Source organism: Cucurbita pepo, chromosome LG05, assembly GCF_002806865.2.
Source record: "Cucurbita pepo subsp. pepo cultivar mu-cu-16 chromosome LG05, ASM280686v2, whole genome shotgun sequence".
NCBI lineage: Eukaryota > Viridiplantae > Streptophyta > Magnoliopsida > Cucurbitales > Cucurbitaceae > Cucurbita > Cucurbita pepo.
Window position 1 is genome coordinate 6,416,377 of NC_036642.1, and position 13,881 is coordinate 6,430,257.

General features: G+C 34.7%; 2 protein-coding genes and 1 non-coding gene across 4 annotated transcripts; 2 read left to right on the forward strand and 1 right to left on the reverse strand.

The window, feature by feature from the left end:
* Window positions 1-1,752: 1,752 nt before the first annotated feature.
* LOC111795069 (LOB domain-containing protein 12-like) lies at window positions 1,753-2,232 on the reverse strand. Its single transcript, XM_023677307.1, has one exon. The coding sequence runs from the start codon at window positions 2,230-2,232 to the stop codon at window positions 1,753-1,755; it is 480 nt and encodes a 159-aa protein (XP_023533075.1).
* A 3,123-nt stretch (window positions 2,233-5,355) lies between these two features.
* On the forward strand, window positions 5,356-8,994 carry LOC111794462 (mitoferrin-like). 2 transcript variants are annotated; one of them, XM_023676494.1, is made up of 2 exons: window positions 5,356-6,521; window positions 8,440-8,580. In XM_023676494.1, exons 1-2 carry the CDS (start codon window positions 5,744-5,746, stop codon window positions 8,457-8,459), a joined length of 798 nt encoding a protein of 265 aa, XP_023532262.1. In that variant the 5' UTR covers window positions 5,356-5,743; the 3' UTR covers window positions 8,460-8,580. The 2 variants fall into 2 exon arrangements, with proteins under 2 accessions (XP_023532262.1, XP_023532261.1); XM_023676493.1 differs by having other exon boundaries at window positions 5,365-6,526; window positions 8,440-8,994.
* Window positions 8,995-9,391: 397 nt separating this feature from the next.
* On the forward strand, window positions 9,392-9,462 carry TRNAG-GCC. Its single transcript has one exon. It is a non-coding gene; the product is annotated as a tRNA-Gly (tRNA).
* The last annotated feature ends 4,419 nt before the right edge of the window (window positions 9,463-13,881 follow it).

Genomic DNA, 13,881 nt, shown 5'->3' on the forward strand with positions numbered 1-13,881 from the left:
CTCTCATATATTGATCTCTACCTGAGATGCTCTTATATATATTAAAAAATATTAAGGAAAAAATAATTAAATTAATTTCACATGTAAACATTTTTTAATGTTTTTTTTTTCTATTTAAAAAAAAAAAGTTGTCGTTTCAGGTTAATTTTTTTTATTAAAATTGATTAAATAGAATCAAAAAGACCAAAAAGAAAATATTTTTAATGAAAAATGTTTAGTTACACTTTTTTAAAGTAATTTTAATTGCAATTGCTTACACTAATCTAAAAGTCAAATGGTAATTAATATAGGTCAAATCACGTCTTGTCGTGTGATTAGAATATCGATAAACATGTTCTCAAACCTTAGTACGAAGTGTCACAATCGCATTCTTGTGGCAGCGGGACAGCTATTGTATGACACTTGTTTTAACAAAGCGAACAAGTCAACCGGGAGACATTCGAGTCACGTTATAAGCTAAAAAGCGATTAGGCAACAATAATGACTTTGATAGCATATAACAACTCAATTTGAGTCACGTCATATCTCCCTATACTACATTTTAGGAAATTTTAGTATTGACAGGTGTAGACGTGATTTTGGTGAACGGTCGTACACCCCCACATTGACACAACAGGGGGTTTGAGCCAGACATGTAGCCATGAACAACAAGTCTTAGACATGTATGTTCAAGACATCCGTCATGCGACTACAAGAACACGATTGAACAAGTACGACTAGATTGAGTACTTCAAAGTGTACAAAACCGAGCATTACACGATTCGATTTGCAAGTAGCGTATTGAAGTAGCAAGAAAAAAGGAAAATAATAAAATAAGATGGTTAAATAAAAGCTGAAAATTATTAGTCGGTGATTGAATGAACACCAACCCAAACTTCTGTCGTAGAATTACATGCCCTTCTTCCGTAGCCGACGCCCACTTTACCCCAAAAATTAGCTTTATAAACATATTTTTCATACTTTCTATTTTCTTTTTAGACCGAACCTTCTACGATACTCGACGTTCGAGGCTATGCAACGCCAACAATAACTCCATGCATAGATATCTTGACACCGAACCGTCCAACTTTAAAATGATAATTTATATCTTATCCATGGTATTAATTTGACTAAAATTATTCGAGGCGTTCAAAATTAATTTGAATTTATAAAGATTTTAAGGGTTATTTTTGTTTAAAATTAAAAAGATATAAAAAAAAATTACGTATTAAACATTACTCTTCAATACGATACTGCTCGATCTTTTTCGGTTTGAATGTTAGCTATACGAGTTAGGTTTTGTTTGAAATTAATATTAGATAAAATGCTCAAAATCATTTATTAAAAATTATTTTTTTTGGTATTTTGAAATATTCAAAAATTGGATTATGAAAGTCCTATATCTGCTAATTTATGGAACGATCATGTGTTTATAAGTGAGGAATACTAACTTCATTGATATGAAGCACTTTGGAGAAACCCAAAGCAAAATCACGAGAGCTCATATTCAAAATATATATATATACACCGATGAAGAAAATTGTGATTAAAAAAATTATAGGTCAAATAGAATTAAAAATAAGGTCGGCTTCTACACGCTACATCTCACATGCAACCGTTGACTATTTTTCAGGCCAACTTTTTTCCAACCAGCAGGTTGAAGAACATGATTATAATAATAATAAATATAAAAATGGCTAATTTGTATTTAATATATTTATAATAATTTTCTGATCATACATTTTCTNAAAAAAAAAAAAAAAAAAAAAAGATTCAACTCCACAGAGAGCAATAATCTTCAACTTCCGGCGAACCATCAACGGAATTAAAAGAATCAGCATTTGATAGAAAAACAAGATTTTGATCATATTGGTTCATCTGGGTCATCGGAAAACTCGCCGGAGCCGCCTGTTGTTGCATCTGAAAGCTCAAAATCTCCGCCTGCGCCGCCGCCAGTTGCATTTCCAATCGGGACACTTGGTTTTGGAGGAATGTGATGGCTCCTACACATCCATAAACCGGGTCTCGCATTCTAGCACTCGCTTCATATACCATACTGTTCACGGCATCGGGTCTTTGATCCAGCGGCAGCTCCTGCAACATTTTGCTGACGTTGCTGGCGCCGAAGATCTTATGAACAATGGCGAACTTGTAGGGGTCGTCGGGAGGGAAATAAGGGGCGAAAATGCAGTCCTTGGCGCACCGCCGCCGTAGCAATTTGCAGGAGGCGCATGGCGAGGAACCAGCTCCCATTATTACACAATATTGCAAAGAAATTGGGAAATTTTGATGTCTTTTGGATTCAATACGATTTGAAAGAGGGGAATGAGAATTCATTGAATATATATAGAGAATTTTAGTGGCCCATGTGCTTATTTTTTTATTTAAGTGATTTAATTAATGTGAATTAAATTAGTATTTGAAAAGTAAACTTCCTTGTGTACACATTTGACGACTGAGAGATTGTTTCTAAACTCTTCTCACGTTAAATTTGTACTGTGTAGAAATTATTTGATAAGACTACTACTGTAATGTCATCGATCGTTTTAAACGTTTTACACATTTAATTGTAAAAACTATTTCGTAGGAGTAAACATATCTTGAATCTTATATCGACGGGTTATTTAAATTGAGTCATATTGTGACGTTTTTTCGAATAATTTTATGCACGGGAGGAGGGTAATATGGTAATTTGGTAATATGGGGGTGTTGAAAGAAAATCAATGGGCATTTGGGCAAGTTTTGACTAGAGGGAGGTGGAAGCGTGTGAATGTGAAGGGTTTTTTTTTTTTTTTTTTTTTTTTTTTTTAATTAATAATTTTTTTTTTTTGGATTATGTTCTAAGTTCCACGTTCTTTTTATAATTGGAAATATGGAATGTCGTGTCCCGTATGCTAAGTGAATTTTACAGCGAAAAAATGAGATTTTAACAATTTTTCACCGCGTACAATTACCGTCTTCTTTACATGTAATTCTAATTTCTTAACCAATAAAATAAAATAAAATAAAATTGATGTTATTTTTTTTTTATTAAAAATGTATTGAGTATATTTTTTTTTAGCAGTCGAACAACTCGAGAAGGTAAAATTAAAATTTGAAGCTGACCCAATTGCGAGGGACGTTTATGACATTGAGTTAAAGTAGAGTTTCGATTGAATGTTTTTACCTCGTTAAAATCAAGCTGTAAAGGTAAATGATTGACGAGTGTATAACAACTAAAGTTAAATTTTTTTTCTTTTTCCTTCCATTTTTAGGTGCCTTCGTATTAAGAAAAATCCTATTTCAATTATTTTTCGTATGAAAATAAACCTCTTTCCCTACGTTAAAATCTCTTATTCAATTATCAATGTTAGGCTAACCTAAATTACAAGATCAAGACGAGGCTTTTATTATAATAATAATTAATAATAATAATTATTATTATTATAAATAAAATTAAACTATATTTATTAATCAATTGCTATTTTTTAGTATTTCCAATTAAATAGATTTAGATTTTAAAATTTTAATAAACAAAAATGATAATCCAACGGTCAAATCAGAAAAATATGAGTATTTACTTATAAGGTCATAAATTAGGTTACTTAATATTTTAAAATTTTCCTTAGAGAGAGGATCTTATCCTATAAATTTGGCCAAACACTCACCTGGAAATTTTTTAATAACCTGCCAAATAATCTTTCCTCATCATTACGATCATCTTACTTTTTAAATTTGCTCAAAACGCTTCGTGTCAATATGAGTTGTAATGTAAGATCCCACGACGGTTGGAAGAATAACGAAACATTTATGGTAAAGGTGTGAAATATCCCCTAGTGGAGGGCCTACTGACGGTGATAAGTAACGAGCTAAAATGGACGATATTTATTACTAGTAAATTTGTAATCTCTAGTATTAATTTTTAGTTGATGGAAACTGATTACGTTCGGATCTCCTAAGACTAGGTTTGTGTCTTTTAAGATTACGTATTTGAATTGATAATAAATTTTACGAGAAATTTTACTGTTGTAAGAGTAAAAAATGGAAGGGGTGAACATGAAAAGGGGAATCAAAAGGTAGAATGTGAAATAAAGCAAGAGATGGGGAATTCATTGAACCCATGAGCTTGACTTATGAACACCTAGAAAAATGGGAAAGAAAAACATTGTGTTTGAAGGAATTGAGGTGCAAAAAGAGCATTGAAATTAAGATAATCCATATAAATGAGTTTGTAGTAAAATTTTAATGTGATTTCCTGCTTGCTTCCACAACAACATTGAGTTTTAGGGACAAGAAAAACCTCGGCTATCGAGACGGTGCAGCTTTGAAAAACCTCTACGCGTTTAGAGAAGAGAAACGAACCCGAGAAAAAGGAAACGAGAATGTTTTAAGTACTATGAGATTATAGATACTCGTTCTGTTTATTTTTTGTCATGTCAATAATCTAATAGTATTAAAGACAAGCAAAGAACTATGGTATGGTCGTTGTACAGCTCAAGTCCATTGCTAGTAGATGTTGTCTTCTTTGGGCTTTCTTCTCAAAGTTTTAAAATGCATTTGCTAGTGAGAGATTTTCATACCCTTAATGCTCCGTTCCTTTCCCCAACTAATGTGAGATCCCACAATCCACTTCTCTTCTGGGTTCAACGTCCTTGCTGGCAAATTGGCTGATGTCTGGCTCTTATGTCATTTGTAATAACCCAAACTCACCGCTAGCAGATATTATCCCTTTTGGGCTTTTACTTCCGAGATTTCCCTCAAGGTTTTAAAACATGTTTACTAGGGAGAGGTTTCCACACCCTCGTAAATAATGATTTGTTCTCCTCTCCAACCAATGTGGGATCTCACAATCTACTTTTCTTCGGAGCTCAGTGTCCTCGTTGGCACACCGCCGATGTCCACCCCTTCGGGACTCAGCGTCCTTGCTGGCACACCACCCAGTGTTTGACTCTGATACTATTTGTAATAGCTCAAACTTACCATTAGCAGATATTGTTATCTTTAGGCTTTCTCTTTCGGACTTCCCCTTAAGGTTTTTAAAACATGTTTACGGGAGAGAAGTTTCCACACCCTTATAGAGAATGCTTTGTTTCTCTCTCTCACAATCCACCACTTTTCGAGATCCAACATCCTCGCCGTCACTCGTTCCCCTCTCCAATCGAGGTGGGATGTGACAAATGTAATACAAGTAATTTAACCATTTCTTAGATTAGGCCCATTGTGCACTAATGGGCCTTGACAACTGAAAATAGTCCGGAAGGCCCATTAACCATTGTGGGCCTTGCTTGATGGAGGCCTCATAGAAGTCCACATAACCAAACCGCCTTTTCGGCGTTCAATAAAATCTCCAATAAAGCACGTGGTTGCAGAATTTCTGAATCAGACGTATTATCAAATGCAGTAGTTTTATTTTTACACGACTCTGTTGAATTATACAAAGCCCTAATTCCTCGAACCCTAATGACTTGTACAAGCTGCCATCCAAATTATCTACTGATTCTTCTTCGTTTTCTTCTTCTTCTTCGTTCGATCGGTTAAGCATTACCAGAAAGTCAATATCGCCGTCTCGTTTATCCACTTGGCCGTTTGGGTGAAGGATGCGCTTCAATTGATCTCCCATTTTGTTGGAAATGCTTTATGAACTGCATTCCTAGCTCATTGTTTTCTCGTTCGAAAATTGAAATTTCCTTATTTTTGTTGTAGTTTAGTCGATTTTCTTATCAGGGATTCGGTTTTTTTCAATTTTTTTTCTGCGAATTTCGAACTTGGGGGGGTTCGCATTTCAATGGCTACCGAGGCGACTGAAGCTACGACTAAGTTTCAGAGTCCGGGTTTTCGCCCGGTACCGTCGCCTCCGGATTTCCATCCCGAAATTATTGTCTCAACCCATGATGGTCTCCGGTTCTGGCAGTTCATGATTGCCGGTTCAGTCGCGGGGTCTGTGGAGCATATGGCTATGTTTCCGGTTGATACCGTCAAGACCCATATGCAAGCCCTTGGTTCTTGTCCGATTAAATCTGTTGGAGTTCGACAAGCCCTTCGGTCAATTTTGAAGTCAGAGGGACCTGCTGGTTTTTATCGGGGTATTGGTGCTATGGGCCTCGGAGCTGGTCCTGCACATGCTGTGTATTTTACAGTTTACGAGAATTGTAAAAGGGTTTTCTCTGGTGGGGATCCTAATAATTCAGTAGCCCACGCTGCTTCTGGTGTCTGTGCGACGGTGGTGAGTGATGCTGTCTTTACACCGATGGATATGGTTAAACAGAGGCTGCAGCTGAGTAATAGTCCTTACAAGGGAGTTTTGGATTGTGTCAAAAGGGTCCTAAGAGACGAGGGTTTTAAAGCATTTTACGCTTCATATAGAACTACAGTGTTAATGAATGCTCCATTTACTGCTGTGCATTTTGCAACTTATGAAGCTGCAAAGAGAGGTTTAATGGAGGTTTCGCCAGAGAGTGCTAATGATGAACAGTGGATTGCTCATGCGACAGCAGGAGCTGCTGCTGGAGCTTTAGCTGCACTTGTTACAACGCCGCTTGATGTGGTTAAGACTCAATTACAATGTCAGGTACCTCATTTAATAATTTGGCCATTGCATCTGCTGATTTTTCCCGGATTTTCCATTGCTTATTTGCAATATGATTTTAACCATAAGAGATAAACGTGCTTTTAGAGCTAGATTAAGGTCATATTTGGATATGCTTTTGTCATGCCTAAGCACTTGTTGTGCCAAGGTGCAAGTGATGGACTGGAAAGAATTAGTACTTAGCATCAAAAAGTTGTGTCGTTGAACATTGGTGTTTATAATTAGAAGCACTAAGGGCCAGTCTTGTTGGCTAAGGCTTGCTGTCTCTATGTAACACAGTAACACCTTCTCAGAGGTTGGATGTTCAAATTTTTGGGTGAGATTAATAAGTAAAACCTTTTGTGAGATCCCACATTGGTCGGGGAGGAGAATGAAATGCCCTTTATAAGGGTGTGGAAACCTCTCATTAGCAGACATGTTTTAAAAACTTTGAGGGGAAGTCCGAAAGGGAAAGGCCAAAGAGGACAATATCTGCTAGCCGTGGGTTTGGGCCATTACACCTTTGATGTCTCCAATGTTTGAGCCTCTTGGGGCAGACGTAGACTTAAAAAAAAGTGCTTGTTAATATTCTTGCTCTTATTTTAGAAGCACTACCAAAAAACATTCTTAAGGTGAGGATGATTATGTTCTTAGGAAAAAGAACGGTCTTCTGAAAATAGTATCCCTCTTGCTCAATTAGGGGCAAAAATGTGGTAGTGCTGGACCAAGGAGATCATATTCAACCGTGCAATAACCATATGGTGTCGGATGGAAATTACTTGTTAAACAGTCGAGGGAAATCTGCACCCGATTTTTCTTTCAAATGCTTTCTTTTTATTTACTATACTGTTTATTCTAGAAACTCTCCACGACAATCCGTTCATAACCCAACCTACAAACTCCGAAAGGACCAAAAAATTATAGAAAACGATGTTATGAAAAAAGACTATAAAAGTTACGGTTGTACTTTGGTTGAGAAAATGGCGTTGAAGCTGAGGAGTGAAATTGAGGGTCAAGAATTGATTGTAGAGAACAAGAGAGAAAAATACATGCTACTCTCTCGAACTCATTGCAACAATCTGACCGCTACCTGCAATCCCCGAAAGGGAAGAGGAAAAATTCAAGAAAAAAAAATCTAATGAAAAGAAGTATGAAAGTTTTAAGTTATATGTGCAAACATGGTTGAGAGAATGGCGTTGAAGGTCCAGAGTGAAATTGGGAGTCTAGAATTGGTGGCAGAGTATTGGAGAGGAGACCATACCGTGCCATTTTTTATTTCTTTTAGCACAGATCTCCTTTTCTTGCAATAATAGTTATCTGAATAACAGATTCTTCTGACTAGGAGGGGTCATGGATGGATAGGGCAATCCATTTCCTAACGTCAAATCATCCTACCGGTCCGTATAATCTGTGAAGGTTTTCTGAACTAAAATTGAGTGTGTACTAAGTTTCCGTTTTCTAGTTGTAACAGCCCAAGTCCACCGCTTGCAGATATTGTCTTCTTTGGGCTTTTCCCTTTGGACTTCCCCTCAAAATTTTAAAATACGTCTGCTAGGGAGAGGTTTTCACACTCTTGTAAGGAATGCTTTGTTCTCATCTTCAACCAATGTGGGATCTCATGCAATCTTTAAAACCAAAAAATAGTTGCGGTGAAAGCCTGTTCATAAGTTTTCTTCTCTAAAAGGAAGCCTATATTTACATGTTTTGCGAGCTAAACAACAATGCTACCTTCATGTGTTCAATTTATGGCAACCACCTTCTTCAGTTGTCAAATGTCTTAGGAGTTTGTTAATTTTGGAGGTGGTTCTTATCTTGTTATTTTGAGCTGTAAGATTGGTTGAAATGTGCTGGACATCATAGTTGGATGTTCGAGTTAAGCGACAATCTAAACTCGATTCACATTTATGAATGCGCAGGGTGTATGTGGATGCGATAGATTCAAAAGTGGGTCGATTGGGGACGTGATTCAAACGATACTGAAGAAGGATGGATATGGAGGGCTTATGAGGGGATGGGTTCCAAGGATGCTGTTCCATACGCCCGCTGCAGCCATTTGCTGGTCGACATACGAAGCAATAAAATCGTTCTTCCAAGACCTCAACAGCAGCAGTGACAATGTAACCTGAAAAGATAAGCAGCAGAGCAGAGTAGAGAGGAGAGGGGAACGAATACTTAATTCTTTTTTTACGTTGTCCCTTACAAAGAGCTTCTCTGTTTTGAGCTGCAGAGAGGCTTGCAGGAGAGGAGGGGAGTGTCTCAAAAGGCGAATGGGGGTAGCAGTTCTAGGCAAAGGATCTCCAGATTTGGTACAATCTGTATTCCACTCATTGGTGATGGTTCTAATAATGCCATATACAAAAGTTTTGATCCATTTCTTTCTTTGTTTTTTTGATGGTTGTTGTTCTGGCATTAAGACCCACCCTGTTTTGTTTGTTTACCATCATTTATATAAGATTCTGGGTTCATGATCATCATGCTTGAAACTAACCTGATGTTTACTTACGATCCAATGACTTCTCGAACATCGAGTTAGATTATGTTACAAACAATTATGGGAGAATTTTAGTTGCTGCTTAGGTTGTTTAGTAGTTTATAAATATCACTTTCTTTTTCAATTTAATTGATCGATACTAACTTTTAGATTTAGTTTTAATAGTTTACAATAAGAAATTTTGACTCATAATTATTTTGTTACTCTTACTAAATAATTTAGATTAAGCTGAATTAGAGAAAATTTTAATGATTATCTTATAATAAATTATAATTTAAATAACAATAGGTAAATAATAGAAATAATATATTTATTTTAGTCCATATAACTAACTTATTTTATGTTAATATTTGTATCAAGCTTGCACGTCAACAGAAGCACCAGTGGTCTAGTGGTAGAATAGTACCCTGCCACGGTACAGACCCGGGTTCGATTCCCGGCTGGTGCAATCCTTTTTAATTTCTTTTGTTTTTTGTTTTTTGTTTTTTATTCCTCCTTAGGGTGTACTTAGCCATCCCTTTAAACCAAGCTAAAATTTCCCATCCACTCGCTATTTTTATTTATTTATTTTTATTTTTGTTGGAACGGAGCACAATTCAAACTTGGCATGATTGGGTTGATGAATTATTTGGTTTTAGACAACAACCGAGAGAGAAAGATATTGATGTGGAATGTTTGAATGTCGAGTCCATTAAGAAAAAGACAAAAAAAAAAAAAAAACAAAATGATATCCTGTATAGTAAATGGGGTGTGCCCAAATATTGTATGGGATTGATGAAATAATGGTTGAAATTTGAAGATAGATTTGGGACATGCACCTTATGTATTGTATATCAAATCAATTATGCATTCCACCTTACACCATTTCTTGCAAAAATATTCACAAAATTATCATCATTAACATCTTTACAAAATCTACCTATCTCCATATTTGAAAACCACTTGCATGTCATTCATCTACTCAATGCCNAAAAAAAAAAAAAAAAAATTATAGTACACTATAGTTTATAAAATAATTTCTTTTAATGTAAACTAATTTAACGTAATTTTTTAAAAGTTGGAGTGTGTCTTAATTTTAGAATCTCAAGAGATAAAGGCAAATCTAAACCCTAGGACTAGAGATATCTACACGGAAGGACAGTGACAAAGAAGACATCCTTATCTTTATTCCCGCAAAATTTTTGTAGAATTTTTTATTTATTTTTATTTTTAAAAAANACGGAAGGGAAAGCAACGATAAATTCTCTCCCACCAAATGTGAATTAAAAAAAAAAAACTTTTATAATGCATAATTTTCATTAAAAAAATATAAAAGAAAAAACAAATAAAGATATCCTAAAGTTTGTATGAACCTACTTTCTTAAAATATAATTTTCTACTTCTAATTTCACCTAATTTTAAATTAAATATTATAATTATTGTCTTTAAAAAATTATATGTTGTAATTATATGTTGTTTTTTTTACCCCAATTTCACAAATTTTAATTTTAATATTCAAAATAAAGCATAAATTTAAATAAAATGATGACCCATTTGTAAACAAATCATGAAAATTGTAATGGTAAGATAAAAGAAAATATATAAAAAAAACTGATTTATAATAATTTGGAAGAGAAATATATATATTTTATATCAACAAAAGAAAAACAGATATTAGATGAAAGTCACGTCAGCTCATTTAGGGAATGATAATGAGTTTATAATCAAGGAATACTGAGACATTTTGGAAATGCTAAAGCCATGAAAGCTTCCACTCAAAGTGGACTATATCATACTATTGCGGAGACCTGTAGTGGACATGCAACGAGGTGTGTTGGTATATCAGTTTCTTGATACACTCCTCGATATGATCATCTTACTTATCACTTTTATGAGTACAAATTACTATCTACTATCCTCACGTACCGACATGAGTTCCTTCAAGATATTTCATTTCTTATTACTCCGAGCAAAACACTTCGAAGTTCTTATGATTGAGCTACGAAAAAGGAAGGTGCATCTTGTTAGTATAACTAGTAACTTCAATTCTTTTAACCTTTTTTCAATGATCCAATCCTCGTAACAGCTCTCATCGTTCATTCATATACTCCTCTTTTATTCGAGTATCATATAATCGAGAGAGTGATTATATATACGCTGAAAGGAAACCGACCCCTAAACAAGCACCAAAAATTAAATTACATAGATATCGGGATGATATTAAACACATACATATTAAATCATTCACATTCTATTTCTTCTCATCTCTACTCTTTCTTTGGTTTGAATGATGAAAAAGCAAAAAAAGATGGAAGAATAAGATTTTGTGCACTCTAGGTAGCCATTATCAACCCCTTAACACAATATCATATGGACCCAACATATCATTTTTAACTTTCCTTATTTCTTCCAATTCAATCGTATAATCACTACCCATTATCATCCTTTCTTTATTATTAATTATTTTTATAAAAACAAGAACGGGGAGCATAAATACACGTTAAATTTCAAAATTGTCATTAGTCAAAAAGACCTCAACCGATCCATAGAGCCCACTTGACGAACGTCAACGACTAAGACATCGTAAGTTGGTCTGCAACCATCATAAAACAGGCTTTCAATCAGTATCGAACAGTTATCGAACATTGTAGAGTTATATTTGAATTTTATTGCATACAGATGGGTTCAATTATACGTGTAAAATGATGTGATATCACAATAACAAAATATTATAATCGCATATAATGCACCAATGAAGTAAAGATTTAGAAGTCTTGGCTTGCATGATTAGGGTTATTAAACAACAAATTATTCTTTTTAGGATAAAACATTCCACTTTATATATTCCTTCAACTNTTGCAAATTCCAGCATTGTTGCAGCTTATCATTTGGTATCAGAGCATTTTCTCAGCTACTTTATTATTATTTTTTATTATGTTTTTTTTTATTATTTTATTTTATTAGTACGACACATATTGTGAGATCTCTTATTGATTGGAGATGAGAACGAGTGTTAGCGAGGATGCTAGACTCCGAGAGAGGGTGGATTATGAAATCCCACATCGGTTGGAGAGAAGAATGAAACATTATTTATAAGGGTGTGGAAATCTCCTACTAACAGACACGTTTTAAACTTTTGAGAAGAAGTTTGGAGGGGGAAATCCAAAAAGGACAATATCGGCTAGTAGTGAGCTTCGACGGTTAATATGGTATCAGAGCCATGCCCTTAATTTTATCATGTTAATAGAATCCTCAAATATAGAACAAAGGGCTTACTTTGTTCGAGGGCTCCAGAAAAGGAGTCGACCCATGATTAAGGGGAGGTTATTCGAGGGCTCTGTGATGTGCTTTGTAGAGTCCCACGTCCTCTAATTAAAGCCCAATCTCGGATTTATATTTTTTTAACCAATTAAATTATATCAAATTAATTTTTATAGCAATTAAAACCATTTTTTTTGAGTAATAAATTAAATCAAAACCCATTTACATCATCACTTTTGAAATTGCCCAATTGTTATTATATTATTATTACTAAAATCGAAATCCAGAAGATCTTTGGTACTAAAAATAGAATTAAAAATTTAAAAAATAGAAAACAAGAAAAACCCATATTTATATAATTAACTCAACAATTAATAGTAATGATTAATCTTTAAATGTTAAAAAGTTACCAAATAAAAATAACATCAAATTTCCAATTAAGGTATCTCAAAGTGGATCATTTTAAATATAAGATACTCATATATATATTTAGAATTAGAATTTAACTTTTAATTATTTCTTGAAGTTAATAAATGTAATGCGGTCGTACCATTTGTAACATTTCAAATTTTGAATCACCGCTTTGATACTATTTGTAACACTGTATGTTTAGGATTCATATCCGGATTTCGAATTTTAATTAGAATCTTGGGCATGAGACGTTACAACAAATGGTTCATAATAAACTTAGCATTGAAATAACCTAATGCAATGATAATATAATAGCCCTAGTCCAAGTCCAATACTGATAGATATTGTCCACTTTGGTTTGTTGCGTATCAACGTCAGCCTCACGTTTTTAAAACGCGTCTGCTAGGGAGAGACACCCTTATAAAGAATGATTCAAATGCTTCGTTCAATCGATGTGAGATCTCATAGTCCACTCCCTAGGGGGCCAGCGTCCTCACTCTCACTGTCACAGTGCTTAGTGTCTGGCTCTGATACTATTTGTAACAACCCAAACTCACTTTGTTACCATTTGTAATAGCCCAAGCCCACCGCTAGTAAATATTGTCCACTTTGTCTCGTTACGTATTGATGTTAGCCTCACATTTTTAAAACATGTCTACTCGGGAGAGATATCCTTATAAAGAACGCTTGATTTCCCTCTTCAATGTGAGATCTCACAATCCACCCCCCTCGAGAGCCCAACGTCCTCACTCGCACACTGCCCGGTGTCAGGCTATGATACAATTTGTAACAGCCCAAGTCCATGGCTAGAAGATATCACCGTAATTTGAAAGCTCGAAAGTCTAGAAAGTAATTATAGAGTGGAATATGAGAGAGAGAGAGGGAAGAATAAGAAATAAAAAGAATGATAATGGGGGAAATAAGGTGTGGTTTAGGGTTGAGATTATTGTATAATGTAATGATGATTAAATAAAAAAAGAGATTCCAAAAAGGGGAAAAATTACATTAATATCTTTCTCCAAATCTCATTAATATAAATATGCCTCCTCCCCTNTCGGATGACAGTGGGAACGCGCTCGAAATCTTCAAATGTAAAATGTTGGTTGAGTTTGATGCTGTGCTCTTCTTGCTTTTTTTTATTTCTTTTTTTCCCAAATATATACCAATTTTCCAGCTTGGTTTTTCCGAGGTATATTTCTATTTATATTTGTTTGAT